The following is a 27527-nucleotide window of genomic DNA, read 5'->3' on the forward strand; positions in this document are numbered from 1 at the left end:
GAAAAAAAAACTTTAAAAATTTGCAAAACACTTCGTTTCTCTTTACTCCCCCTCCCAATATGCAAATATATAGCCCAAATTATATATTTTCGATATATGTTTCTTTCTCCTGATTTCGTTTGCGTTGTTTCTGTGCCGTTAAATCTATTTGAGGGAAGGAGTGAGGCATGGAAAAATGCATGGCGAATATTGAATTTGGCCTTGGTACATTAGGGGGGGGGGGGGGTAAAGCAAAGTGAATTGCTTTTTAGGAATTACATGAGTGTTTTAGAATGTTTTAAAGTTATTCTCACAACCTCATAGTGTTTCTATCTGAGCAGGAGTGATTGTACGCTAGAACCAAAGTTCGAAATGGTCGTTACGAAGACGATCACATCTGAAGAGCCAAAAATTTCGTTCAGAGTGAATGAAAACTAACACCCAAAAAGAGTGATTTTCACTCTTCCTCTTCTCCTCTTTGGTAAAAAAAAAGTGCATTTCACACGAAAAAAGTGTAAGTCGGCAACCCTGGCGAGGCCTTCGATAATGCCCCTCAACCCTGATACTTTTTTGTTTCAAAACGAAGACGATCACGAAGGCTTCACAAGACGATTACAACTGAAGAGCCAAAAATTTGAACGTTGTAATTGGCTAGCAGAAAATCCTTCTATCCATTCGTTTAGCGAAAAAACCAAGATGAAAATCTTTCGACCCACTAATGGGGGCTAATACTTCATCTAAATTGACCAACTATTATCATCAAAATTGTCTTGAGTACACGTCCACACAACTAATATCTTTCAACTGAATTTATTTGCCTGTCAGTTTAGATCCGTAAATGGACTGAGAATTAATTGTACCTTCAACTCGGATTAATTCATATTGCCCTTTCTTTTAAGTGCTTAATCAGTAATAAATAGCCATCGATCTTGTCCGAATGTCATCGGACATTGGTTCGCACAGGTCCAAGGATGAATCCAGAATTTTTGATCGGGGGAGGGGGGGGGATACAAAACAACTTTAAAATGTATCAAAACATTCTTCATGTGTTTTTTAATGAATCGGACAAAAATTCGAGAGGGGGAGAGGGCTTGCAAAGGTCCCACTGGATCAAGGTTTAACCACGAATTCCGTTTTTTCTCTGTAAAAATTGGTATTAACAAGACCAAGAGCGTTGCGTGGGTTAGGAGAAGTTTAGGAAGGCTGAGGTTGTATCGAATTTTTTTTCTGACTTACAAAAACCTGCCAGGGTCGTAGAATGGTATATCTGTCAGCATAATTACTAATGTTCTACTACTACTAACAACTTGTCATCGTTTAAACCTAGCTGAAGGTAATATTGCTGAGATTTTAATGGGGAGGGGGGCATAGATTTGAGGAGTTTTAACCATAAATAAGCCGCGCTGACAATATTGAAGTTTAACAACTTATGTTTAATGTTTACCTCGATAGTTATTTGAAACCCTATAGACTTAGAAATTCGAATCTCAGTTTTATTTTTTTCTTCTTCTTCTGCTTCTTTCGCTTCTTCATCAGATAGAAAGAATAAGAAGTCAAAAAACAGAAATAATTAAAAAAATGTTGATATGTTCGGATGTTATTTTTTACAAAACAGAGAAGATGGTGAATATTTGAACCAGTTATTTTGGTTTTGCCGTTTTGCGTCTCCTTTCTCCCATTGTCAAAATTTGTGCCGTTTTTTGACATCCGAAAGATGACGGTATTCTAATCAAATACTATTGCATGTTGATTGTGTTGATATTCAGATAGAAAGAATAAGAAGTTAAAAAAACAGAAATAATTAAAAAAATGTTGATATGTTCGGATGTTATTTTTTACAAAACAGAGAAGATGGTGAATATTTGAACCAGTTATTTTGGTTTTGACGTTTTGAGTCTCCTTTCTCCCATTGTCAAAATTTGTGCCGTTTTTGGACATCCGAAAGATGACGGTATTCTAATCAAATACTATTGCATGTTGATTGTGTTGATATTCAGATAGAAAGAATAAGAAGTTAAAAAAACAGAAATAATTAAAAAAATGTTGATATGTTCGGATGTTATTTTTTACAAAACAGAGAAGATGGTGAATATTTGAACCAGTTATTTTGGTTTTGCCGTTTTGCGTCTCCTTTCTCCCATTGTCAAAATTTGTGCCGTTTTTGGACATCCGAAAGATGACGGTATTCTAATCAAATACTATTGCATGTTGATTGTGTTGATATTCAGATAGAAAGAATAAGAAGTTAAAAAAACAGAAATAATTAAAAAAATGTTGATATGTTCGGATGTTATTTTTTACAAAACAGAGAAGAAGGTGAATATTTGAACCAGTTATTTTGGTTTTGCCGTTTTGCGTCTCCTTTCTCCCATTGTCAAAATTTGTGCCGTTTTTGGACATCCGAAAGATGACGGTATTCTAATCAAATACTATTGCATGTTGATTATGTTGATATTCAGATAGAAAGAATAAGAAGTTAAAAAAACAGAAATAATTAAAAAAATGTTGATATGTTCGGATGTTATTTTTTACAAAACAGAGAAGATGGTGAATATTTGAACCAGTTATTTTGGTTTTGCCGTTTTGCGTCTCCTTTCTCCCATTGTCAAAATTTGTGCCGTTTTTGGACATCCGAAAGATGACGGTATTCTAATCAAATACTATTGCATGTTGATTGTGTTGATATTCAGATAGAAAGAATAAGAAGTTAAAAAAACAGAAATAATTAAAAAAATGTTGATATGTTCGGATGTTATTTTTTACAAAACAGAGAAGAAGGTGAATATTTGAACCAGTTATTTTGGTTTTGCCGTTTTGCGTCTCCTTTCTCCCATTGTCAAAATTTGTGCCGTTTTTGGACATCCGAAAGATGACGGTATTCTAATCAAATACTATTGCATGTTGATTGTGTTGATATTCAGATAGAAAGAATAAGAAGTTAAAAAAACAGAAATAATTAAAAAAATGTTGATATGTTCGGATGTTATTTTTTACAAAACAGAGAAGATGGTGAATATTTGAACCAGTTATTTTGGTTTTGCCGTTTTGCGTCTCCTTTCTCCCATTGTCAAAATTTGTGCCGTTTTTGGACATCCGAAAGATGACGGTATTCTAATCAAATACTATTGCATGTTGATTGTGTTGATATTCAGATAGAAAGAATAAGAAGTTAAAAAAACAGAAATAATTAAAAAAATGTTGATATGTTCGGATGTTATTTTTTACAAAACAGAGAAGATGGTGAATATTTGAACCAGTTATTTTGGTTTTGCCGTTTTGCGTCTCCTTTCTCCCATTGTCAAAATTTGTGCCGTTTTTGGACATCCGAAAGATGACGGTATTCTAATCAAATACTATTGCATGTTGATTGTGTTGATATTCAGATAGAAAGAATAAGAAGTTAAAAAAACAGAAATAATTAAAAAAATGTTGATATGTTCGGATGTTATTTTTTACAAAACAGAGAAGATGGTGAATATTTGAACCAGTTATTTTGGTTTTGCCGTTTTGCGTCTCCTTTCTCCCATTGTCAAAATTTGTGCCGTTTTTGGACATCCGAAAGATGACGGTATTCTAATCAAATACTATTGCATGTTGATTGTGTTGATATTCAGATAGAAAGAATAAGAAGTTAAAAAAACAGAAATAATTAAAAAAATGTTGATATGTTCGGATGTTATTTTTTACAAAACAGAGAAGATGGTGAATATTTGAACCAGTTATTTTGGTTTTGCCGTTTTGCGTCTCCTTTCTCCCATTGTCAAAATTTGTGCCGTTTTTGGACATCCGAAAGATGACGGTATTCTAATCAAATACTATTGCATGTTGATTGTGTTGATATTCAGATAGAAAGAATAAGAAGTTAAAAAAACAGAAATAATTAAAAAAATGTTGATATGTTCGGATGTTATTTTTTACAAAACAGAGAAGAAGGTGAATATTTGAACCAGTTATTTTTGTTTTGCCGTTTTGCGTCTCCTTTCTCCCAGTGTCAAAATGTGTGCCGTTTTTGGACATCCGAAAGATGACGGTATTCTAATCAAATACTATTGCATGTTGATTGTGTTGATATTCAGATAGAAAGAATAAGAAGTTAAAAAAACAGAAATAATTAAAAAAATGTTGATATGTTCGGATGTTATTTTTTACAAAACAGAGAAGATGGTGAATATTTGAACCAGTTATTTTGGTTTTGCCGTTTTGCGTATCCTTTCTCCCATTGTCAAAATTTGTGCCGTTTTTGGACATCCGAAAGATGACGGTATTCTAATCAAATACTATTGCATGTTGATTGTGTTGATATTCAGATAGAAAGAATAAGAAGTTAAAAAAACAGAAATAATTAAAAAAATGTTGATATGTTCGGATGTTATTTTTTACAAAACAGAGAAGAAGGTGAATATTTGAACCAGTTATTTTGGTTTTGCCGTTTTGCGTCTCCTTTCTCCCATTGTCAAAATTTGTGCCGTTTTTGGACATCCGAAAGATGACGGTATTCTAATCAAATACTATTGCATGTTGATTATGTTGATATTCAGATAGAAAGAATAAGAAGTTAAAAAAACAGAAATAATTAAAAAAATGTTGATATGTTCGGATGTTATTTTTTACAAAACAGAGAAGAAGGTGAATATTTGAACCAGTTATTTTGGTTTTGCCGTTTTGCGTCTCCTTTCTCCCATTGTCAAAATTTGTGCCGTTTTTGGACATCCGAAAGATGACGGTATTCTAATCAAATACTATTGCATGTTGATTGTGTTGATATTCAGATAGAAAGAATAAGAAGTTAAAAAAACAGAAATAATTAAAAAAATGTTGATATGTTCGGATGTTATTTTTTACAAAACAGAGAAGATGGTGAATATTTGAACCAGTTATTTTGGTTTTGCCGTTTTGCGTCTCCTTTCTCCCATTGTCAAAATTTGTGCCGTTTTTTGACATCCGAAAGATGACGGTATTCTAATCAAATACTATTGCATGTTGATTGTGTTGATATTCAGATAGAAAGAATAAGAAGTTAAAAAAACAGAAATAATTAAAAAAATGTTGATATGTTCGGATGTTATTTTTTACAAAACAGAGAAGATGGTGAATATTTGAACCAGTTATTTTGGTTTTGCCGTTTTGCGTCTCCTTTCTCCCATTGTCAAAATTTGTGCCGTTTTTTGACATCCGAAAGATGACGGTATTCTAATCAAATACTATTGCATGTTGATTGTGTTGATATTCAGATAGAAAGAATAAGAAGTTAAAAAAACAGAAATAATTAAAAAAATGTTGATATGTTCGGATGTTATTTTTTACAAAACAGAGAAGATGGTGAATATTTGAACCAGTTATTTTGGTTTTGCCGTTTTGCGTCTCCTTTCTCCCATTGTCAAAATTTGTGCCGTTTTTGGACATCCGAAAGATGACGGTATTCTAATCAAATACTATTGCATGTTGATTGTGATGATATTCAGATAGAAAGAATAAGAAGTTAAAAAAACAGAAATAATTTAAAAAATGTTGATATGTTCGGATGTTATTTTTTACAAAACAGAGAAGATGGTGAATATTTGAACCAGTTATTTTGGTTTTGCCGTTTTGCGTCTCCTTTCTCCCATTGTCAAAATTTGTGCCGTTTTTTGACATCCGAAAGATGACGGTATTCTAATCAAATACTATTGCATGTTGATTGTGTTGATATTCAGATAGAAAGAATAAGAAGTTAAAAAAACAGAAATAATTAAAAAAATGTTGATATGTTCGGATGTTATTTTTTACAAAACAGAGAAGATGGTGAATATTTGAACCAGTTATTTTGGTTTTGCCGTTTTGTGTCTCCTTTCTCCCATTGTCAAAATTTGTGCCGTTTTTGGACATCCGAAAGATGACGGTATTCTAATCAAATACTATTGCATGTTGATTGTGTTGATATTCAGATAGAAAGAATAAGAAGTTAAAAAAACAGAAATAATTAAAAAAATGTTGATATGTTCGGATGTTATTTTTTACAAAACAGAGAAGATGGTGAATATTTGAACCAGTTATTTTGGTTTTGCCGTTTTGCGTTTCCTTTCTCCCATTGTCAAAATTTGTGCCGTTTTTGGACATCCGAAAGATGACGGTATTCTAATCAAATACTATTGCATGTTGATTGTGTTGATATTCAGATAGAAAGAATAAGAAGTTAAAAAAACAGAAATAATTAAAAAAATGTTGATATGTTCGGATGTTATTTTTTACAAAACAGAGAAGATGGTGAATATTTGAACCAGTTATTTTGGTTTTGCCGTTTTGCGTCTCCTTTCTCCCATTGTCAAAATTTGTGCCGTTTTTGGACATCTGAAAGATGACGGTATTCTAATCAAATACTATTGCATGTTGATTGTGTTGATATTCAGATAGAAAGAATAAGAAGTTAAAAAAACAGAAATAATTAAAAAAATGTTGATATGTTCGGATGTTATTTTTTACAAAACAGAGAAGAAGGTGAATATTTGAACCAGTTATTTTGGTTTTGCCGTTTTGCGTCTCCTTTCTCCCATTGTCAAAATTTGTGCCGTTTTTGGACATCCGAAAGATGACGGTATTCTAATCAAATACTATTGCATGTTGATTGTGTTGATATTCAGATAGAAAGAATAAGAAGTTAAAAAAACAGAAATAATTAAAAAAATGTTGATATGTTCGGATGTTATTTTTTACAAAACAGAGAAGATGGTGAATATTTGAACCAGTTATTTTGGTTTTGCCGTTTTGCGTCTCCTTTCTCCCATTGTCAAAATTTGTGCCGTTTTTTGACATCCGAAAGATGACGGTATTCTAATCAAATACTATTGCATGTTGATTGTGTTGATATTCAGATAGAAAGAATAAGAAGTTAAAAAAACAGAAATAATTAAAAAAATGTTGATATGTTCGGAAGTTATTTTTTTCAAAACAGAGAAGATGGTGAATATTTGAACCAGCTATTTTGGTTTTGCCGTTTCCGTATCTACTCTTCAATCTTCGAGATTTTACAATGTCCTTCCCCAGATTTCATTACCCCCTGAGATTTTGAAAAAAAATACCTTTTTTGGCATTTTCATTAAAAAATTAGGAAAAACAAAAGTTGCCCCTCCTCTTAGATTTTGATAAATGTCTTTTTTTGCATCTTCAGGGAAAAAAATCCATGCCCTCGTACCAACTTTTTTCTGAATTTGCGTCCCTGTCTGAGGCCTGTAATTATGAGAAGACAAATTGTCGAATAGTGACACGGAAAGTTAAGGTAATGTATAAAATAATGAAATGAAGAAGCGAAAGAAGCAGAAGAAGAAGAAAAAAATAAAACTGAGATTCGAATTTCTAAGTCTATAGGGTTTCAAATAACTATCGAGGTAAACATTAAACATAAGTTGTTAAACTTCAATATTGTCAGCGCGGCTTATTTATGGTTAAAACTCCTCAAATCTATGCCCCCCTCCCCATTAAAATCTCAGCAATATTCTTTTTGGCAAAAGATTGAATTACAATTCAATGCAAGGTCCACAATCTGATATTGGAGGTTATAAAAAGAGGAGGGGTCAGTGGCGTCGTTTCGGGGGTGGCAATTGCACCCCCAATAATTATTAGAAAAATTATTATATAGCGCATGCCCCTTGACTCTCCTGATGGAGACCCCTCTTGCCTCCCTACTAAAAATGCTTGAGCTACGCCCCTGGATGGGGTTATCAGTGATCCAAGCGGGGGTTAATCAGGGATCTCAACTCCCTTCTTTCCACCACAAGTGGCCTATCCACTAGAACAAAGACTACATTAATTACAGAAATTGAAAATTATCATGAAATGCTATGCATGTTAACAAGGTAAGATTTATTCCGAGGTGGCCCTTGGGCTGTCCCCCCAACTAAGGTTTCTTGATTTTTTACATTCTCCTATGATTTTTGTTTAATTAGTCCGTTTTGTGGTTTGAAAAATTGCTGGTCTTCTCTTTCTAAAACATATAACTTTATTTTTGCAAATGTGTCAACTTGAAGAAGGGCCTTATTCAAACAGAAATCTTAGGAAATAAAGGGGAGTCTTCCTGTAGCAAACTGTTGAGGTAAAGTATTTTGAACAATTTTTAGAACTTATTGGAAAAATTGCAAACATTTTGAGATTTTACGGGAGGGGGGTGATGCTTTCCGTGAAGAAAATTCCGTTTTAGACGATTATGATGAATAGTACTATAACCTACAGGCATTATATTATAAATCTCATGGTTGCAGCGGTAGCTGCAACCTAGTAAAGAACGAACCACGGCCCATATTAACCAAAGAATAAAATTTTTCTGAAGGAAATATTGTGTTAGGGTACAATATTACTCATAGAAGTAAGTGAAGTATTTGAGTAGAATATTTTGACATTTTAGAGAGAGAGGGGATGGCTATGTCCGTGCTCTTCCTTATGCAGATTGCAGACTCCGATTTACTTGCCTATAATGTCCTAGAAAATTAAATTTGATAAAAACTACTACCACCGAATTGTTTTCGTGTGGTATCTAATTGGTCATTTTTAATCGTTGCCAAAGTCAGGAAAGATAGAGGTCTAACCACTTATAAACTGGGGTTAAATACGAAGATAAACATTTTACTTCTCAAAGAAATTTTTTTCAAGAGCCCTTAGTTTTCAAAAGACTCCTTTGGCAATATTATTTGGGGAATTCTCTTGATAAAATTCATAAGCAGACATAATTTTATTCACCTCTCTGTTCCTTCGGGTATATTCCTTAAAAGTATCCTTGTAATGTACTCAAGTCGTTGTGCATGCTTGAAATGACTTGAGAAAGTGATATGAGTCAGAAATTTAATTTCGAGGGTTTCACCCCTGAAAAACCTCGACAAAAGGTTTCCCTGACAAAAGGGGTATATTCCCTGACAAAAAATGTATTTTTGCACGGATGATTTTGGATTTGTCATTCAGCAGATTTTTCTGAACATTTTGGTGCCAAATACATTTCTGTTGCTCCAAAGCCGAAATTTGGCCTTTTTTTGTAGTTTTCTTGACTATATGCAAAATATTCAAATTGCAGTGGGAATTCGAATGGTTGATTGTAATTATTTTAATTTGTGGATTGTTTGGCAAAATATAACATTTCTCTGTCGATCATGAACAGAACATGCAATTTTATACGCTGTTAAAAGACAGTAAGTTCCGGCGACACGTTGTCGACAGAAACTAATTGAGCGCTTATATTGTCGACATAAAATCCAAATCGAACCCGTAAATTCTCTGTTTAGTTGACAGGGTTGATGAATGGAATGAGGCTTAGATAATTCATTCTCAAATGCGTTACGTTCTCAAAGAAAAAAAAAAAAAAAAAAAAAAAAAAAAAAAAAAAAAACGAAAAGTGGGTCATAGGCTCTTGAAAAAGACAAGAAATGAAAATTTTCTATTGTTTATTCAGATCTTTTTATCAAACTCTACAAGTTATGGCAAGACCGCCCAATCAATTCTAGACCCACGAAAAAGTGAAAAAAAAGTGAGAGAAGTGTAAGAAAATAGTGAGAGAGCAAAACCAAATATGTTTCTCAGGTATATGAAAAATATAAGCAAGAAAAAAAAGTTTGCAAATTTTTAGCCTCTATAAAACGAGGCGTCTTTAACGCGGATGAAATAAGAAATAAAAAGAAGTGGAAACTGATGCTTGTCGTTACAAAAAGACACTGAAGTTTCGTTTCGACTGAGGTCTCGTTCAACTCGTCGGCTGGGAGGATGATTTTCGTATTAGGCATCTCCGGCCAAAATTGAGTTATGAATGCCATCTAGTGTAAAATTCTGTGTAGAATCTGACTCTGCTTTTTGTTTTGCTCTACCGGCTACCGTTCCTGAGTAAAAGACCAAAAACCATTTGTCGTATCGGACATTATCGCTGATAATCCGCTAGCGAAATTGTCGTATTGGAAAATTGTCGTATCTGGCTGTTTTGCCGTCACGCACTTCAGAGAAGAAGAAAATGGCGCGTCCAAGGAAAAACTTGGCGAGGGATTTTGAAGCAATTTTTGATGAATTTGGCAGGTAAAGTGTCGATTTCTTCTAGGCCTCTGCACCCTAGAGTAGAGTATAGAGTAGGGTCTCTGCACCCTATAGTACAGGGGGAGCTACACTGCACCTTTACCCAAGAGTATATCAAATAGGCTACCTGATTTGTTATGATTTTTGGTGCATATATAGTTTGATTTGGAAACAGCATTGAATTAGGAATATGGTTCTATTCCTAGATAACAGAATTGTCTTGTCTATTTACGCACATTATTGTACCACTGCACCATCTCATAATGCGATTTGCTAATTTGCAGAACTCAAAGGAAGTATCAAATTTTCTTGAACAAGTAGGCTAGCCTAGGCTATTTGATTAGGCTGAATATTTTAGCCATATGGATTGCTGAATGTTTTGAATGCATTGATAGTTAATAGTAGAGTCTAATGACAAATACACAATTTAGTTTAAGCATAGCCTAATTCTAGGCTAATTATAGAAAATACTGCCCAATCTTAAACACATGATCCTATAGGCCTTGTAGGATACAAAACCACTCAAACATAAATAGATTCAATCCCAGACATGTGCTGTAAAGAAAAAATAGGCTACTAGGGTTTGCTAACTTTTCTTTAAGCTTAATTTTCAGTATAAAAAAGTTTCTGAGATCAAATTGAGCTAATCCCAACAAGGTAATCTAAATCTATACATATGCAAGACTAAGAGCTTGCTTGGAAATATAGGCTCTATTTGAATCAAATTATGCTCGGTTGCTTGTCCAAAGTTAGTGATTATACAAACACCAGGGGTGCTTGGATAATATACCCAGTTCTTCATCAGCAGCTGATGTGTATTACCAAATAAAGCTAGTTTAAAGAAAAATCAAACTGTTTTGTTAAGCCTAAAGGTGTATCTGGCTTTGTGGGGGAATAGACAAGGAAATAGAAAATCTAATGGTATATTTCCTTTTTTCTTTATCTGATTTCTCCCCTTTAATAAATATTAGAGCTAAAAATATGTTTTGCTATTACTAGGCCTAGACTAGTCTATCCTTACAAAGCCTATCTTTAGTCTACTGAAAATTTCATTTTCCTGACCTGCAGTTCTTCACTGAGCCCATCGCTGGAGTAACCACTATAATTTTTTTTTTCTTTTACAGCTCTGACGAAGACCTTGAGAATTCTGACGAAGATTCGGAATATGCACCGAGTATTGCTGACTGCTCATCAGCAAATGAACCGAGCATCATTTCTTACAAAGACGAGTCAAGCTTTGCTGATGCAGGTGAAAGAGTTCTGTCCGAGTCCCCGTTGCCCTTGGTTTATGTTTCGACTGATTATGGACAAGCTAATCGGAATAATGAAACTAGTTATTTTGAAGATGTCGAGAGAGGTTCAAATTCTTTTACAGAGCCTGTAGCTGGAAATAGGAATGGCACAGAAGGCGTTGACCCTGGAAAAAAATCAACGAGAAAAAGATTGAGGAATGAAAGCGAATGGATAACAACTAAGATCAAGACAGCAAATAATGATGGGACTGCCTACGTTAACCCCAAGACTAAGAAAACGCATAGCAGAGTCCGTTCTGTGCAGCCTTCAAAGTGTACTGAAGATTGCTTCTACGAATGTCACAAAATACCACCCGAAAAAAGACAGAATGCTTTTGATAATTTCTGGAAATTGTCTGCTGAAATGAAGAAAATGTTTTATCTGAAAACCACAAAGTGCCTGCCTAAGAAGAAAAACAAAAAACAAGTGACAAGGAGGAAAAACACCTACCAGTATTTTGTTGTCATCAACGGAAAAGAAAGGCAGGTTTGCAGATCTTTTTATCTGACAACGTTCGACATAACCGAGAGTAGAGTGCACTACGCTCACGAGCAGAAGAATACCTGCGGAACGCCCACGCCTCCAAGGAAGAAGATCGCCAAAAACAAAACATCAGAGGAAGACATGGACTTCATACGTAACCACATTAACTCCTTTCCAAAGATCGAGTCCCACTATCGAAGGGCTGAGACTTCCCAACAATATTTGGAGTCTAACTTGAACATGGCTCGGATGTATAGCTTATATTGTGAAAAGTGCGAAGATGAGGGCCGCAAGAGTGCCTCAGAAACTGTATACAGGAAAGTGTTCAATACGGAATTTAACTTGTCGTTCCACACACCAAAAAATGACCGGTGTGATTTGTGAGAAGAATTTGATGTTGCACGCAGGAATGGAACTACGGTATCTGACGAAAAACGAGCTATTTTTGAAAATCATAAAAGGTCAAAAGCAGAAACCAAAGTAGAAAGAGATATGGATAGATTGCTTACCAAGCCAGTCCTCTGTTTTGATCTGGAAAATGTATTTGCATTGCCAAGAGGGAACGCATCTTGTTTCTTTTACAAAAGAAAGATCAATACTTATAACTTGACTGCTGTGCTGCATTACAAGGACAGTGCTGAACCAGATCCAAGTAAACAGACGAAAAAGGAGATCTATTGTGCTCTCTGGTCTGAGTTGATTGGAGGGCGGACCGGAAATGACATTGCAAGTGCAGTGGCGGCTATATTGTCAAAAGTCTTTTCAGGGCATCCAAATATCAAAGAGCTTATAACGTGGTCTGACTCCTGTGTCCCGCAAAATAGGAACAGTATCATGAGCTACCAAATGCAGGATACTTTGAAAAAGCTCCCCCATGTTCAGTCCATTACAATGAAGTTTTGCGAGCCAGGACACTCATCGATCCAAGAAGTGGACGCTGTCCATAGTGCCATCGAACATTACTTTGCTAAATTGGAAATTCATTCACCTCTGACCCTCACTCGACTTATGATTAAAGCTAGGAAAAAGGAACCGTACATTGTGATCCAAATGAAAAGTTCTGACTTCTTAGATTTTCAGAGCTGCTCCAAAGAATACAAAGGATATTCGAAAGTTCCCTTCACAAAAGTCAAGGAACTGAGATTTGTTTCAACTGAGCACAAAAGAGTGTATTACAAGGAGAATTTTGGCTCTGCCTCACATGAACTGGTGAAGATTGCACCCGAGGCTGCAGTAGTTAAAAAAGGAAGGGGAGTCTCCAAAGTTACTGTGATTGAGGAGTTACTTGAGCCAGGCCCACTCCCTAGGCTCTCTTCCTTGCCTGAGGAAAAGATCAAGGACGTGAAAAGCCTCCTAAAGTTCATGCCGCTGGAGGACCAAGCATACTACAAAGCATTTTTCGATAAAACATAAAAAAGTAGGTCCAGTTTCGTTGGAACGATGTTTCTTTGTACCCGAAGTAGTGCTGAGTTTTTCTTATGCTTTTATATTCGAAATTGATTAAAATTTAAAGCTTGCAAAACTGAGTTCCTAAGAGATAAGACATTTACGCTGCTAGTTTTCAGAGCAAAATTGTCGTATTGGTTTTCCGTAAAAAGAAATTTCCGCGAGCGTTTTGTCGTATCTGTTTATCAACAAGCAATATCTCAATATCCAGTTGCTCCAGGTGAACGAAATTTCAACCAGGTTGTAGCCCTTGAGTGCGACTACAGTCGAGATAAAAAAAATCCCGGTTTCGTCATTAAATAAAAAAGATATCGCGTTTCAAACTTCAATCGCGTTTTTCTTGAAACTCGTCTCGAGTCAGATACGACAATCATCCTCCCAGCCGACGAACTGTCAAATTTGTCATATAAATGATACCGCATCTCCTCGCAGGAAATGGTCTATATGAAAGGAATTAACATGGGTTCTTTCTATGTTACCCAAGGGTTTCAATTCAGGAGCTAACATTTGTTGCTTTGGGATTGTGTCCCAAAATGTCCCGAAATGTGCCAGATGTGCTGGGCCACATCTTTCCACTAAGGATAGTCCTTGTAGTGCTGCTCCCAAGTGTGCTAACTGTGGTAAAAATCATACTTCTTATAGCTTGTCCTGCCCTGTATCTAAGCAACTAATGTCGCGCTCTCACTTTTTGCGATGACTTTGGAGTTTTCAATAATATCGTTTAATATTAATGGTACAAAGGATAAGGACTTCGTTATTGATGAGTTCTACAATGATTTGGTCTGTTTACAGGAGCATCTTCTTACAGACTTTGGCATTAACGTTTTGCGTCGGAGCCTTCATCATGATGTGTATTTTACTACTGCCAGAGCCACAAGAGGCCGCCCATCCGGCGGGCTAGCTTGTGTTTTTAAGCGTAATCCTAATTTGGTTTCGCCAGGGATGTTTTAATCAGATGAGTTTTTTTTGCTGTTCGTATTGGCACTATAGTCTTCATTAATTTTACTTGCCTTATGATGACCGTTCTTCCAGATCGATGGCTAGATATGCTAAAGCCTGTAACACGTTGAAGTTTTTTGTGGAAAAAATTCTTTCTATTTCTCTAGATTATATGATCATTGGTGGCTTCAATACGGATATAAATAACTCATCAGTGAGAAGTGAATCGTTGTTAGATTGCCTTCCATCTTATCATATACCCAAAACTCATCCGTATTCTTATATTCACCATTCAGGCAGTAAGAGCAATATTGATTGCTCTTACATTATTTGCTCACCTAGTATTACTACATCAATAGTGTTTGTACATGCTGGAGAACAAGACTTAGACCATCTCCCTATCTCATTTACTCTTACGCTGAATTTAAACCCTGCAAGTTTTTGTAAAGTACCCCGGTCTTCAAAATGATTTGAAAAAAATAATTGGAAGAAAGCTGATGCTCCTCTCTATGCGTTTACACTAACAAGCCTGCTGTCTGCTATACGAGTTCCCTATCATCTGGTTCAGAGCTCTAAACAAGTGAATTGCAAAAAGGACCTGGATTGTTATTATAATCAAATAATTAAATGTCTAAAAGATGCCGAGGCAGTTGCAGTGCCACTGCAACGTGTTAGACGTGGTACGCAAAAATATATTTGGTCTTTAGATCCTAATTTAAAAACTTTGAAAAATAAAGCTAAGTTTTGGTTATAAGTATGGAATGAATGTGATAGACCGCCTTGTGGAATTGTATCTGACCTTAAGCGTAAGACGCGAAGTGAATATAAAAAATATCTGAAGTCGATGCGTTATCGTGGTATGGATTTTTCAGTGTCAAAGAGAGAATGGCGAAAAGTTGTTAATTCTGAGTCGATTAGAAGTGATATACCAAGTAGTGATTGTCTTCCTGCATCTGCTTGGCATGGCCATTACTCGTCTATTTTTCTAATGTTAATTACCGTGTGCATTCTTTGTATACTCATTCTCTTTCTGCTATTTTTAGCACCCCTCTATCTCAGCGTCTCTGTGTTCCCATTTCTCTTTCATCCGTAGTTGAAGCAATTAAGAAACTTAAATCAGATAATGTTGATAATGATGGTATATCTAGATTTCACCTTTTATTAGATTGCTCCCCCCTTATTGACCATATACACATACTTCTCCAGATGTGTATTTGTACTTCTAGTGTACCGGAGCAGGGCCTACTGAGCTGCTTGTCTTCACCTATAGTTGTGTTTAATTGGGTAGAACACATTTTGTGTGGTACTGTTTCTTCAATTTTAAAGAAGGAAAATTCTCCTTTAATTTGCTCTTCTTTTCGACATATTACTGTCTCTTGCACTTTTAGTAAAGTTCTTGAGCATGTATTACTACCTTTTGTGACTAATAATATGCTTGAGAGAGATAACCAGTTTGGATTTAAGCCCGGAGTAGGTTGTCAACACGCACATCGTGTATTATATTCTTTGCTCCTTGAAAATTCTTCTAAGGAAAGGAGTATATATCTTTGTACTTTAGATCTATCAAAAGCTTTTGATAGTGTATGTCATAGTCAGCTTTTTTCTGCTCTTCGTGGTTGCGGTGTAAATCTATCGGTTATTTTGCTTCTTCGGTACTGGTACTCGAATTCTTTTCTTCGGCTGAAATCTGTGCCAGCATCTATTATTGAATTGAAAAGAGATTTAAGGCAAGGTGGGGTTTTATCTCCGACCCTTTTTAATTTATGTATTTAGGAGTTCTGGCAAAGATATCGGCTACCTATCTCTCCGATTTTTCTGATGTTTCATACCTGGCTTACGCTGATGATCTGCTTCTTATAAGCCGTACTAAAACTGGTTTATCTAACATGGTTTCTTGTGTGGCCACTTTTTTTTCAGACATAGGCCTTTCTCTTAATGTAGATAAATGTAAATTTCTTTCTTTTAATAACATTTCTAGTACTCCCCTTCGTTGTAGTGGCTTCACTATCTCTCTCGTATATTCTCTTCGATGGCTCGGTATTTCTATTACTAATAGTCTTCCAAGCTTGCACCAGCGCAGAGTCTCAGATATTAATATGAAAATTAAATTAGGATATGCTAAGATTGTTGCCAATAGAGGTAAATATAATAAACTCGCGTTGGCCAAGCTCTACTCAACTTTTTGTGACCATTCAATTCTTTTTGCTTCTGGAATTTTTCACCTTCTGAAGAAAAATGAGTTAAAAAGAATCCGAATTAATTATTTTCGATTTTGTAAATTTTTGTTGTTTCTTCCACCTTGGACCAAAAACCGGGCAATTATTAATACATTTCTTGTTCGTAATATTAATAAAAAACTGAAAGCACTACACAGATAACTTTCAAATACAGCTTGTATCTTCTCTTCTCCCTACCATCACCTTATCAGGTTTTATCAGTTGTAAGTTATTTTTCTTTTATTTGTTTAGTTATTATTCTCTGTTTCGTCATTCTACATATTTTAGTATTGTAAAGAGTGAGTAAAAATCAAATAATGATAATAATAATGACAGCTTGTGTCCATATTTCTGCATATTACTGCTTATTAGACTCTGCAAGTTGTCAGTTTTTTTTTCCCTTCCTCTTTTCCCCTCCTTTCATGCTATTTCTTTTTTGTTTTAGTTTCTTTTAAATTATTATGTGTTACACTGTAACTGGTAATCTTTGATTTATATATTGATTTGTTTTGCATTTTATGTGTTTTGCCTCGTGATACTCCACGTATTGTACCTCTGTACAGTGTGGGTTTGAAATAAGTAATAATAATAATAACATCTCATTCACCTGTCAAAATTACATTTGAATGACGCTGTACTCCTTCTTAGAATCGACGAAGATGGGATTTTTCCCTACTTTAAGTTCTTTCCCTTAAGGACGACCTTTGGCACTTTCACATGCTCTTCCGAATCATAGTTCCAACCAGGGCATTCAGTAATTACTCTAGATTGTATAACTGTCTTGATGCCGAAGTTGACCGGGTTCGAAGCTATGTGACATGAAAGTCCATTTGCTTTGGTAAACACCCATAGTTGGAGACTGGAAAGATCTCTTTTCAGCGTAGAACCCTTCGAGTCCTTGCCCCATCCCAAACCTTATAAATTTCTATCATTTTCCTCATTTTATATCAATTGTTTAATAATTCGCTTTTTGCTCTTCTGAATATACCCTCCTCGTATATTGAATTTTAGACCAAGGGTCCACTTTTTACCTCCGGATTGTGATTCAATTGAATCAGGTCTCAGACTGTTTTTGAGCTCAGATCTTATCCAGTTGTATTTCGATGCTTACCTCAACAAAGAAGTTGTCAAGGAAAATTGTCAAAATGATGTTAATCGTGAACAAATGTTTGTAAAAAATGGCCGATGTAATACGAATTTGTTAGCTCTTCAAGGATTGCTGATTGGCTTTAAGAAGGAAATTCTATGTCTTTCAGTTTAAAAGTTGATTGTGTTGCCATGGTTCAACTTTCTAACATCACTACCAAGAAACGACAAAACAGAAACCTTGAATTTCTTTAGCAGTGAGAGAACTATTGTAGTTTAGGAGGTCCTTGGTCCCAGACAAAGAACACAATAGCAAAGATGGCTGATGATCACCTGAATATTGCTTGTAAAAGGAGATGGCAGCACTTACGGGCATGCGGAAAAGTGCTTCTTTTTTGGAATTAAATTTTTTCTATTTAAGATTCTATATAAATATTTTGGGAATGCGGGCTGGTAATCGGTTTATATCTGAGGCAATTGTAGATTATAGCGAAACTTTTTTTTTATAACTGCTGCTTCCAAGCTTGCCTGCTTAAACGGAGCATTCCACTCGCAAGCAAATGGCTCGAAGAAACCGAAGCTTGGTGGAATAATATTTGATAGTTCTGTCTGTAAAAGACTTTAAAACTCCATTTCAGCTCTCACACTGTTATCTTTAGCTCAAGGATAAGCGAAAACCGTCTTTTTTGGCACCAGGGTAGAATTATGTACGGATCTCCAAATTTAATTATCAGTTTAATCCAGTTAGAGCTCTATTTCTGAAAAAATGTCGAGGTTAGACCCTTACCACTTAATTGCATTAAACAAAAACCGAAAGGGTGCTCCTACAACGCAAATAAAGGGCAAGGGATGTTGATGTTATTTAGGCACATTAGTGTCTTTGGTTCTAATAGTTCAGAATGTAAATAGTATTATTTAAAAAAAAAGTAAACTAAAAATTAAATTCATATACGTAGTAGTTGTAAAACTTTAAAAATATTTTATTCCTATGCTTTCATATTTAAGCCTAATTTTTTCAGTTAAGTTTAAACGTAGGTTGGAGGCTTTGAGAAAAATTACGTCAGATTTTTGTAGTGGACGCTAAAGACGTGTCTAAAAAGCCGTACGGGGGGCAATCGAATAATGCACCACAGAAGCACATTGAACAGGAAATTGTGCGCCAATGAAGCCATTGTCTCTATCTTATGTTCACCACAGAAGCATTGTCACATTGTCTCTATCGAATAATGCACCACAGAAGCATTGTCACATTATCTCTATCAAATAATGCACCACAGAAGCACACTGAACAGGAAATAGTGCGCCAATGAAGCCATTGTCTCTATCTTATGTTCACCACAGAAGCATTGTCACATTGTCTCTATCTAATAATGCACCACATAAGCACATTGAACAGGAAATAGTGCGCCAATGAAGCCATTGTCTCTATCTTATGTTCACCACAAAAGCATTGTCACATTGTATCTATCGAATAATGCACCACAGAAGCACATTGAACAGGAAATAGTGCGCCAATGAAGCCATTGTCTCTATCTTATGTTCACCACAAAAGTATTGTCACATTGTCTCTATCAAATAATGCACCACATAAGCACACTGAACAGGAAATTGTGCGCCAATGAAGCCATTGTCTCTATCTTATGTTCACCACAGAAGCATTGTCACATTGTCTCTATCGAATAATGCACCACAGAAGCACATTGAACAGGAAATAGTGCGCCAATGAAGCCATTGTCTCTATCTTATGTTCACCACAGAAGCATTGTCACATTGTCTCTATCGAATAATGCACCACAGAAGCACATTGAACAGGAAATAGTGCGCCAATGAAGCCAATGTCTCTATCTTATGTTCACCACAAAAGTATTGTCACATTGTCTCTATCAAATAATGCACCACAGAAGCACACTGAACAGGAAATTGTGCGCCAATGAAGCCATTGTCTCTATCTTATGTTCACCACAGAAGCATTGTCACATTGTTTCTATCGAATAATGCACCACAGAAGCACATTGAACAGGAAATAGTGCGCCAAAGAAGCCATTGTCTCTATCTTATGTTCACCACAGAAGCATTGTCACATTGTCTCTATCGAATAATGCACCACAGAAGCACATTGAACAGGAAATAGTGCACCAATGTAGCCATTGTCTCTATCTTATGTTCACCACAAAAGCATTGTCACATTGTCTCTATCAAATAATGCACCACAGAAGCACAATGAACAGGAAATAGTGCGCCAATGAAGCCATTATCTCTATCTTATGTTCACCACAGAAGCATTGTCACAATATCTCTATCAAATAATGCACCACAGAAGCACATTGAACAGGAAATAGTGCGCCAATGAAGCCATTGTCTCTATCTTGTGTTCACCACAGAAGCATTGTCACATTGTTTCTATCGAATAATGCACCACAGAAGCACATTGAACAGGAACTAGTGCGCCAATGAAGCCATTGTCTCTATCTTATGTTCACCACAGAAGCATTCACATTATCTCTATCAAATAATGCACCACAGAAGCACATTGAACAGAAAATAGTGCGCCAATGAAGCCATTGTCTCTATCTTATGTTCAAAGACTTCTAAGGAACTCTAACCTTTGAGGTACGCATATCTTCGCCTTAGGGAAACTTGAAATGGTTAAGCAAGAGATGTGGATTTATTGACTTCATTAATGGTTACAATGGCAAACTTGAAAAGTTTACTTTCCTTCATCTTTAAAATAAACAGTTGGTATACACCCTGTCGTATTATGCGTGACGATATCGGTTTGCGTTGATTTTACCTGATATTAGTGGTGCATTCTACAATCCAATCATCATTAATGATTCTTAATGATTTGATGAAATCTTCGTTCCAAGACAAAGATAACACAAATTTTAAGCAATATTTACTTTGAGTACATAATTGAATACAATGTTAGCCCTTTCTGAGTATTATAAGGATTTTAGAGACTAATTTTGGGGGCTATTTTTTTCCATTTCAGGCGGAAGTAACGTTACTGGATTAAGGGAGGTTGACTGAAAATCAACAGCTGAATTGGATTGAACTCCAAGGGTGTTTTCATCTTCATCATTATTTTATTTGACCAGAAAATTATTTTAAGCATTACTAACGATTCTTTTTACCCAAACAGCTTAGTCTATTGGGGGAAGAACTCAGTTCTTATTGTATTTATTTAATTTTCTTTTATTATTTTCGTTTCAAGGAGACAAATAAAGAAAATTATAAGCTTTTATAAGGCTTGTAAGGCTTTTTCATTATGTTTTAAGACAAAGATTTCAAAAAAAGGTATTTCATAATATATAAGGGGAGGGGGGCAAACTGCAAAAATAAACTGTAAAATACAGAGAAATTTGTAAAACAGCTGATTAACTCACTTGTAACAGGTAGGTTACCTTATAAATGAATGCATCTAATACCTATCAATGAAAAAACAGACAGAGCTAAAAAAAAAGAAAAACAAAACAAAGGAGGCTTTGAATAGATTCGGATGGAGGAGGAGCGTGCGTACCGTACCTGTGTTGAGCTCAGGCGGCTTGGTGCTGTGGTGAGTTATTAGTAGTAGCAGTAATATTGAATTTTAGTAGACTATAGATCAAATTATATTTATTTGAAGTCAAAACCATGTTCTAATGGTGATTAAGGGGTGGATTTATTGATGCTTTGAGTAACTTGCAGACTACTAGAGCAACATACCACTTTATGTGTCCTTCAACACTCTTTCTAAGTATAGTATACGAATCTACTAAGTATAGTAGCGTATTTCTAAGCATACTACTCACTGCCATGACAAATTGTATTTTGAGACCTTATATAAACCCTTAAACTGACACTGTTTCCTTTTGCTGCTAGCATAACTTAGATTAAAAAAGAAATACCATTTGGTTCGCAAAGCGTGGTTTCTCATTGCGTTTACAATATTTAAACTATTGTTTTCGGGGGTTTAGAGGGGGGGGGAAGGTACCTAGGTTAGGTTACGTATTTAATATATACTATGCTTTACCTGCATTACTTTATATATCTGCATTACTTTAAGTGCAGAACGGACTGTAATTTTAGCCCCTTTTTTGAAGAATTTCAGGGGCTAAATTTATGGCTATTTGCCATTTTAGACTGAAGATAAAAATAAATGATTAATGGTTATTGAATTCTGGTACGCAACACAAATCCATTCTCTCATTTTCCCCTAGTTGTCATCATTACTATCTTGAGTATTACCATTTTGATTTATATTTTTATTTTCTTGGGTAGCTGCGTTTTCGCAATATGAAACCTTCAATTAGCAAGTCCTGCCCATCATTAGTTCCAGATGCTGAGAATAATTTAGAATATATGGATTCTCCCAGCCCTCCTTCAAGTGGACACACCAGCTCTGAAAATAAAGGTACTGAAATTTCGTTGTAATGTGAAGCAGTAAATATTTTTTAATGATCATAAGGTAGTAAATCAAATAGCAGGCTATTACTTACCGTGTACTATATAGAAATGTTTTGGGTATGAATAAACTTGACCCAGATCAGTTAACTTAGACTACTGGAGAGTGAGGAAGGGTTTTGTAGAATGGGGTATTGGAGTGAACCAATAATTATTATGGTAACATTCGTTATGTTGTGCCTCATCTAGTAAACTGTTATTTGGTGAATGCTTACTAAAAGTAGTTTGAGTGTAAATAAACTTGACTCAGTCGCTGGAGAGTGAGAAATTAGGGAAAAGGGTATTGAAGAGTAGGGAAGTATGAGACTATGGGAAGTAAGTAATAATATAAACCAACAATTATTTTCATAGCATTTGTTATATTGTACCCATCTAGCAGCCTCTTAATTGGTGAGTTCTCAGAAAAATTGGTTTGGCTGTAATTAAACCGAACTCACAATAGTCAGCTTGGCCTGTTGGAGAGTGAGGAAGCAAGGAGAAAGGTTTTAGAGAGTAGGGAAGTTTATCAGGTTAGGAGGTTTGTAGTAATGTGTACCAACGGTTATTTCCCTAATATTTATAATGCTATATAACATCTTGCAGCCTCTTACCTACGAGTACTCAGCAAAAGTGGTTTGGCTGTAATTAAACCGAACTCACAATAGTCAGCTTGGCCTGTTGGAGAGTGAGGAAGCAAGGAGAAAGGTTTTAGAGAGTAGGGAAGTTTATCAGGTTAGGAGGTTTGTAGTAATGTGTACAAACGGTTATTTCCCTAATATTTATAATGCTATACAACATCTTGCAGCCTCTTACCTACGAGTACTCAGCAAAAGTGGTTTGGGTTCAAATAAACGTAATTCATGTCACTCATCTGATGATATTGTATAGTGGTAAAGTAGGGAAAGTGGGGAATGGAGAGCAGGGAAGCTTGGGAGCATGGGAAGCTCGCAGGAAAGTGAACTAATGTTGGTTTCTTTAATATTCATAGTGTTGTACACAATTTAGCAGCGTCTTGCTTAGCGAGTATATAATAAAATTGGTCACTAGCGTGTGATTTGACGAAAATTGAGCTGTTTAAATTGCGGCTGGAACTGCTGCGTTTTCCTTATGAATATGGACCACAGATTTGTTATTTAGATGTCAATGGCTTAGGTATCATAGACACATCTTTAATATTTTCGACCTCACGAAGGGGTTCGCCAAAATACAGTCAGAGCCGTTCCTACGGTTGGTGGCGCCCGGGGAAAATTAATTACAGCACCCCCTCTCGAATCAAATATAAGCAAAAAAAGGCCAAATCAACGTGAAAAATTGGGTAAAAAGTGGGCAATTCCTTAGCCGTGGTGCGCCCCCAAGTCACGGCGCCAGGGGCAATTGCCCCGGTTGTCCCATAGGAACGGCTCAATCCTAGTCTATTATAAATTGATACTTCTATGATATAGCAAGATAGTTTTTAAACCACATCGGCCTGCCATGATAAAAAACCCTTAAGAAAAAAACCCATAAAAATGGGTTTTTAAGGCGAACGAAAATAGGGAAAAATAAAGCGAATATTTCTGGAGGACAACCACCTCTCCTCTTCAGCGCGAACAGAAAGTTTCAAGAAAATGCCAAAAATGCTGAAAGACAAAGAAAACCCAGCAAAACGGAGAGTCAACGTGAAAACCTAAATAAAAGATAAGATTTTATTCATAATCAAGACACATGCAATAATACACTGTGCTAGTCCCTCCAAAGGCTCCTTGGCCTGTAATTAGGGGAGCATATACGGATCACAAACTCAGAGATTAATAGCCAATTACTTACTGAGATAAAAAAAAAAGAAAAAAAAAAACAGAAACGAAAAACAATTAAATGAAAAACAATTGCCAGCCATTCAAAATACAAAAATAAGCCACGAGAAAGGCTGTGCATAAGGCACAAAAAAAAAATATACTGACAGTCAGAGAAAGAAGAGAAAAGGGGAGAAGTAAAGAAAATATAAATAAATACAAACTATAAAGAAAAGTTTATTCAGGAAAAATTAAAAATTTATTCAGGCAAAAGTAAAGAAAATTAATCGCATGAAAATAAATATCTTTTTACTAGTCTTTAGAAGGTGCCAAACGAGTGGCATTCTCTAGGCGAATGGGGAAGGGTGTTCCATGTCAAATGACACGCAACAAGAGGATAAAATCGGATCTTATTGTTGGTATATGCGGAATTTGGATATTTAGAGAACTACGGAGTTGATAATTTGACCGATCAGATACAAAAGAAGACGTAAACCTAAGGCACCTAGGAATATCACCATGGAGCTGAAGAAAAGCGAAAGACGCACAGGGAAGAATATAAAGTTTTTTAATATAAAGTAACGGTTTAGTTGCCGAACGATTTACATCCTGGATAAAATTTATAGCTTTATCGTAAGTATTCGAAAGCGGTTTGAGAAAAGAAAGGAAAGTAGACATCCATATGACTGGACAATAGGAAACATAAGAATGAATTAAGCTATGAAATAGGATTCTTAGAATTGGTCCTGGAAAGATATGTTTTAGTTTTCTTAGAATACCGAGGTTTCTGCATACCTTCATTTTAATCAAATCAATATGGTGTTTAAAAGATAAATTTTCATCTAGGAGGATACCTAGGAAACAGACATGGCCATCCTTTGGTCTACTAATAAAGCCTTTGGATATATGAATTTCAGATAATTGAGGACAAGCCCGAGTTATACGAAAAAAAAACCCTAAAAAACTAGTTTTTGAAACATTTAAGGCAAGAGAGTTAGCATCAAACCAAATTGAAACTCTCTCAAAGAGGTCCACTAACTTTGTACGAACCTCATCCTTTGTTCTCCCAGAAGTAATAAGGGTGGTATCATCGGCAAAGGTAACAAGAAAATCCGAGGTATGCAAACTATGGTTATGAGTACGGGAGAATGTTGGACGACATAGACGACAGCAATAAAGAGGTTTTTATTTCTTACTGCAAAAATTTGGTCATTTACATAAATTAAAAACAGCACTGGCCTTGGGCCCCCTGGTCAATACTTGATGGTGAGCGAAAAAGTGGATCAACAGAAATTATTCCAACAGACATGAAAGACTTGAACCAATAAAACGCACTACCTCTTACGCCAAAATGAGAAAGTTTAAATAGAAGAACACTGTTAAACAATCAAAGGCTTTACGAACATCCAGAAACAAGGCAGCAGGAATCAAAAGGGAGTCTAGGGCAGAGTGAAGATCGAATGATTTCTCCACTCTGCAAAAGCAGGCTCAGTTGAATGATTTGCTCGGAAACCAAATTGAAAATCGCGAAAAAAAATCTTTAGAAGTAAGAAAATTATTAAGACGAGAAAGCATCGCCTTCTAAAATTTTTTGCTAAACACAGACAACAATCAAATTGGCCGATAGTTGCCTGGATCATTTCGCGTACTTCCCCCCCCCCCCCCTCTTATATAATATAATGAATCGAGCACGCTTGAGACTACTCGGGAAAATAACATGTTGAAAGGAGAGGTTAATAAGTTTCGTTAAGGGACAAATACTGGAAGGAAGTATGAACTTAATTCCTTTAGTAGGAGTATTATTAGGGCCAGGCGGCAAAGAATTTTTCAATCCCATAACAATTTTAGTAATTTCTTTCTCCATCGCTGGTTCCAAAACTATTGACTTCATACAAGGTGGCTCAAGATAAGACCTGAAGCTGGATCTTGAAGGAAAGGAACTAACAGCGGAAGCGGTGTTTTTACCAATTTTCGCAAAATATGAAGTAAATGCATCTTGAACATTCAGTTCACCTTTGATGATTTTGCCATCGAGATCCAAAAATGAAAGGGGCTGATGGAGACTGAAAAGAGGGCCTAAGCACAGAATTTATAACCTTCCAAGTTTTTCGTATATCTTTACCACAGTCTGAAAAACAATTAAATTAATACTCGGACTTGACCTTTCGACTCACAGAATTGTAAATATTCCTATAAATTTTAAATCGCTGAAAGCAAATAGCTTTCATTGAGGGGCTAGTAGGCTTAAATGCCCCCCAGAGATTATTTTTTCTCCTACAACTACTAAGGAGACCAGGGGTCATCCAAGGATTTAGAGGAAAAACATTCTTAAACTTATGATTAGAAGGTGAAAAATATGAAATAGGAATAGCTTTAGTCATTCTGCAAAAGGACCTCCTGTAAAAATGACTGGTCAAAATTGATGACATGACGCCTTTCGGAAACTGGCAACGATGATTCTTGTAATGTAGAGAGCGCTCGACCTAACAGTGTCTTATTTAGCGGGCAATTAAAACAAGCTGCTTGGTTCTAAATAAATTTTGTTTAGACACTTTAAGTGGCTCTCACACTGCGTACATAATTTTCTATGCCAAATGGTAAACCTAAAATTCTATGTAGATGTCAAATCTACATAGCACTGCCTACGTTACTGACAAAATTTGCTCCGTAATATTACGTAACGTAAAGTCTTAGGTTATATTAGTGCTTAAGGTTCTACGGCGTAGTGTAAAAGCACCATTAGCTTACCTTAACGGAGATTTGCTACACTGATTACAGTGCATTTAAGGGTAATTCAGGATAGCGAGAATTAAAAAGATAAGAATTATCTTCTATTACTAAATTCACGGGTTTTTCATGCAAGTGAGGGGTATTAAGTTGTTTCAATACTCAGAAACTGCTCTATCGTATTAAGGACGCTTGTGTTTCTTGCTTCATATGCTATATTTTTCTTAAAAAGATAGTATGGAAACTTGATAAATCAAGGTTCTTGACAGCTCAATTTATTCTTAATCTTTTTAAACTCCTGATAATTCTCATTGGCAAAAAATACCTTTGACTTTTTTTCCCTGCATTGAAATTAGGCATGAATCTTTTTTAATCACAATCGACCAGTGCACGTCATATCCATGACTTAATTCATTAACTCATTAACATGACTCATTAACAATTAACATTAACAATTAACAATTAACATTAACTCATTAACAAGTCATTAACATGACTTAACTCATTAACGTCATATCCATGAGTTAACTGAGTTGAGAACTCAGTTAACTGGCACTCTCTCTCCACCTGGAAGGCTATCGCTACCACAGAATACTTAAATGCTAGAGAAAAACACGATACCTTGGTAATCTTAATCATATGAAATTTAATACGAAAATGATTTTACTATCATGCGATAGAAGCTCAAATATTGTTGTGACTTATATGGCTTTTCTCCTTGTGAATAGGCTATTACAATTAATATATCTTATCAATTAACTTCTAATAATAGAGATGTTGCAAGGTTTCCAGGAACCGCTAATCTCAATTATTGACTTGGTTCTAATTTTTCTCTATTAAGTTCTAAGAACCTTTACTATATTAAACAGACCGATGTTGAATTGTGTAGGTATCGTTGCACGTTGTTTGATTTCCTAGATGGGTATTACCAAAAGCACACGAGTCTTTCAGACTCATTGATGAATGTTATTTAGCAGCAAAATTTGACCGGATATCATTTAGGGCTAACCCCCACTTGCGGGTGGGATAATATGAGGGAATTCTCTCTCCTATTGCATAGACTGTTCAAGACAGTTCCAAAAGACGTGCATTCTTCTCAATAAAATTTATTGACAATTTTCATTTAATAGAATTTATATATTTATTT

The 27527-nt window shown here is 35.5% G+C and overlaps 1 protein-coding gene across 1 annotated transcript in view; it reads left to right on the forward strand.

Moving 5' to 3' along the window:
* Nucleotides 1–27527, forward strand: part of cyst (rho guanine nucleotide exchange factor 18 cysts) — a 402635-nt gene that overhangs the window by 15018 nt on the left and 360090 nt on the right. Inside the window, exon 2 of the mRNA XM_089102646.1 lies at nt 21720–21852. Coding sequence (XP_088958772.1) covers nt 21720–21852 — 133 coding nt within the window. The remainder of the gene's footprint in view (nt 1–21719; nt 21853–27527) is intronic.

Source organism: Artemia sp. Qi Xiang Cuo, chromosome 16 (assembly GCF_049724085.1).
Source record: "Artemia sp. Qi Xiang Cuo chromosome 16, ASM4972408v1, whole genome shotgun sequence".
NCBI classification, from domain to species: domain Eukaryota; kingdom Metazoa; phylum Arthropoda; class Branchiopoda; order Anostraca; family Artemiidae; genus Artemia; species Artemia sp. Qi Xiang Cuo.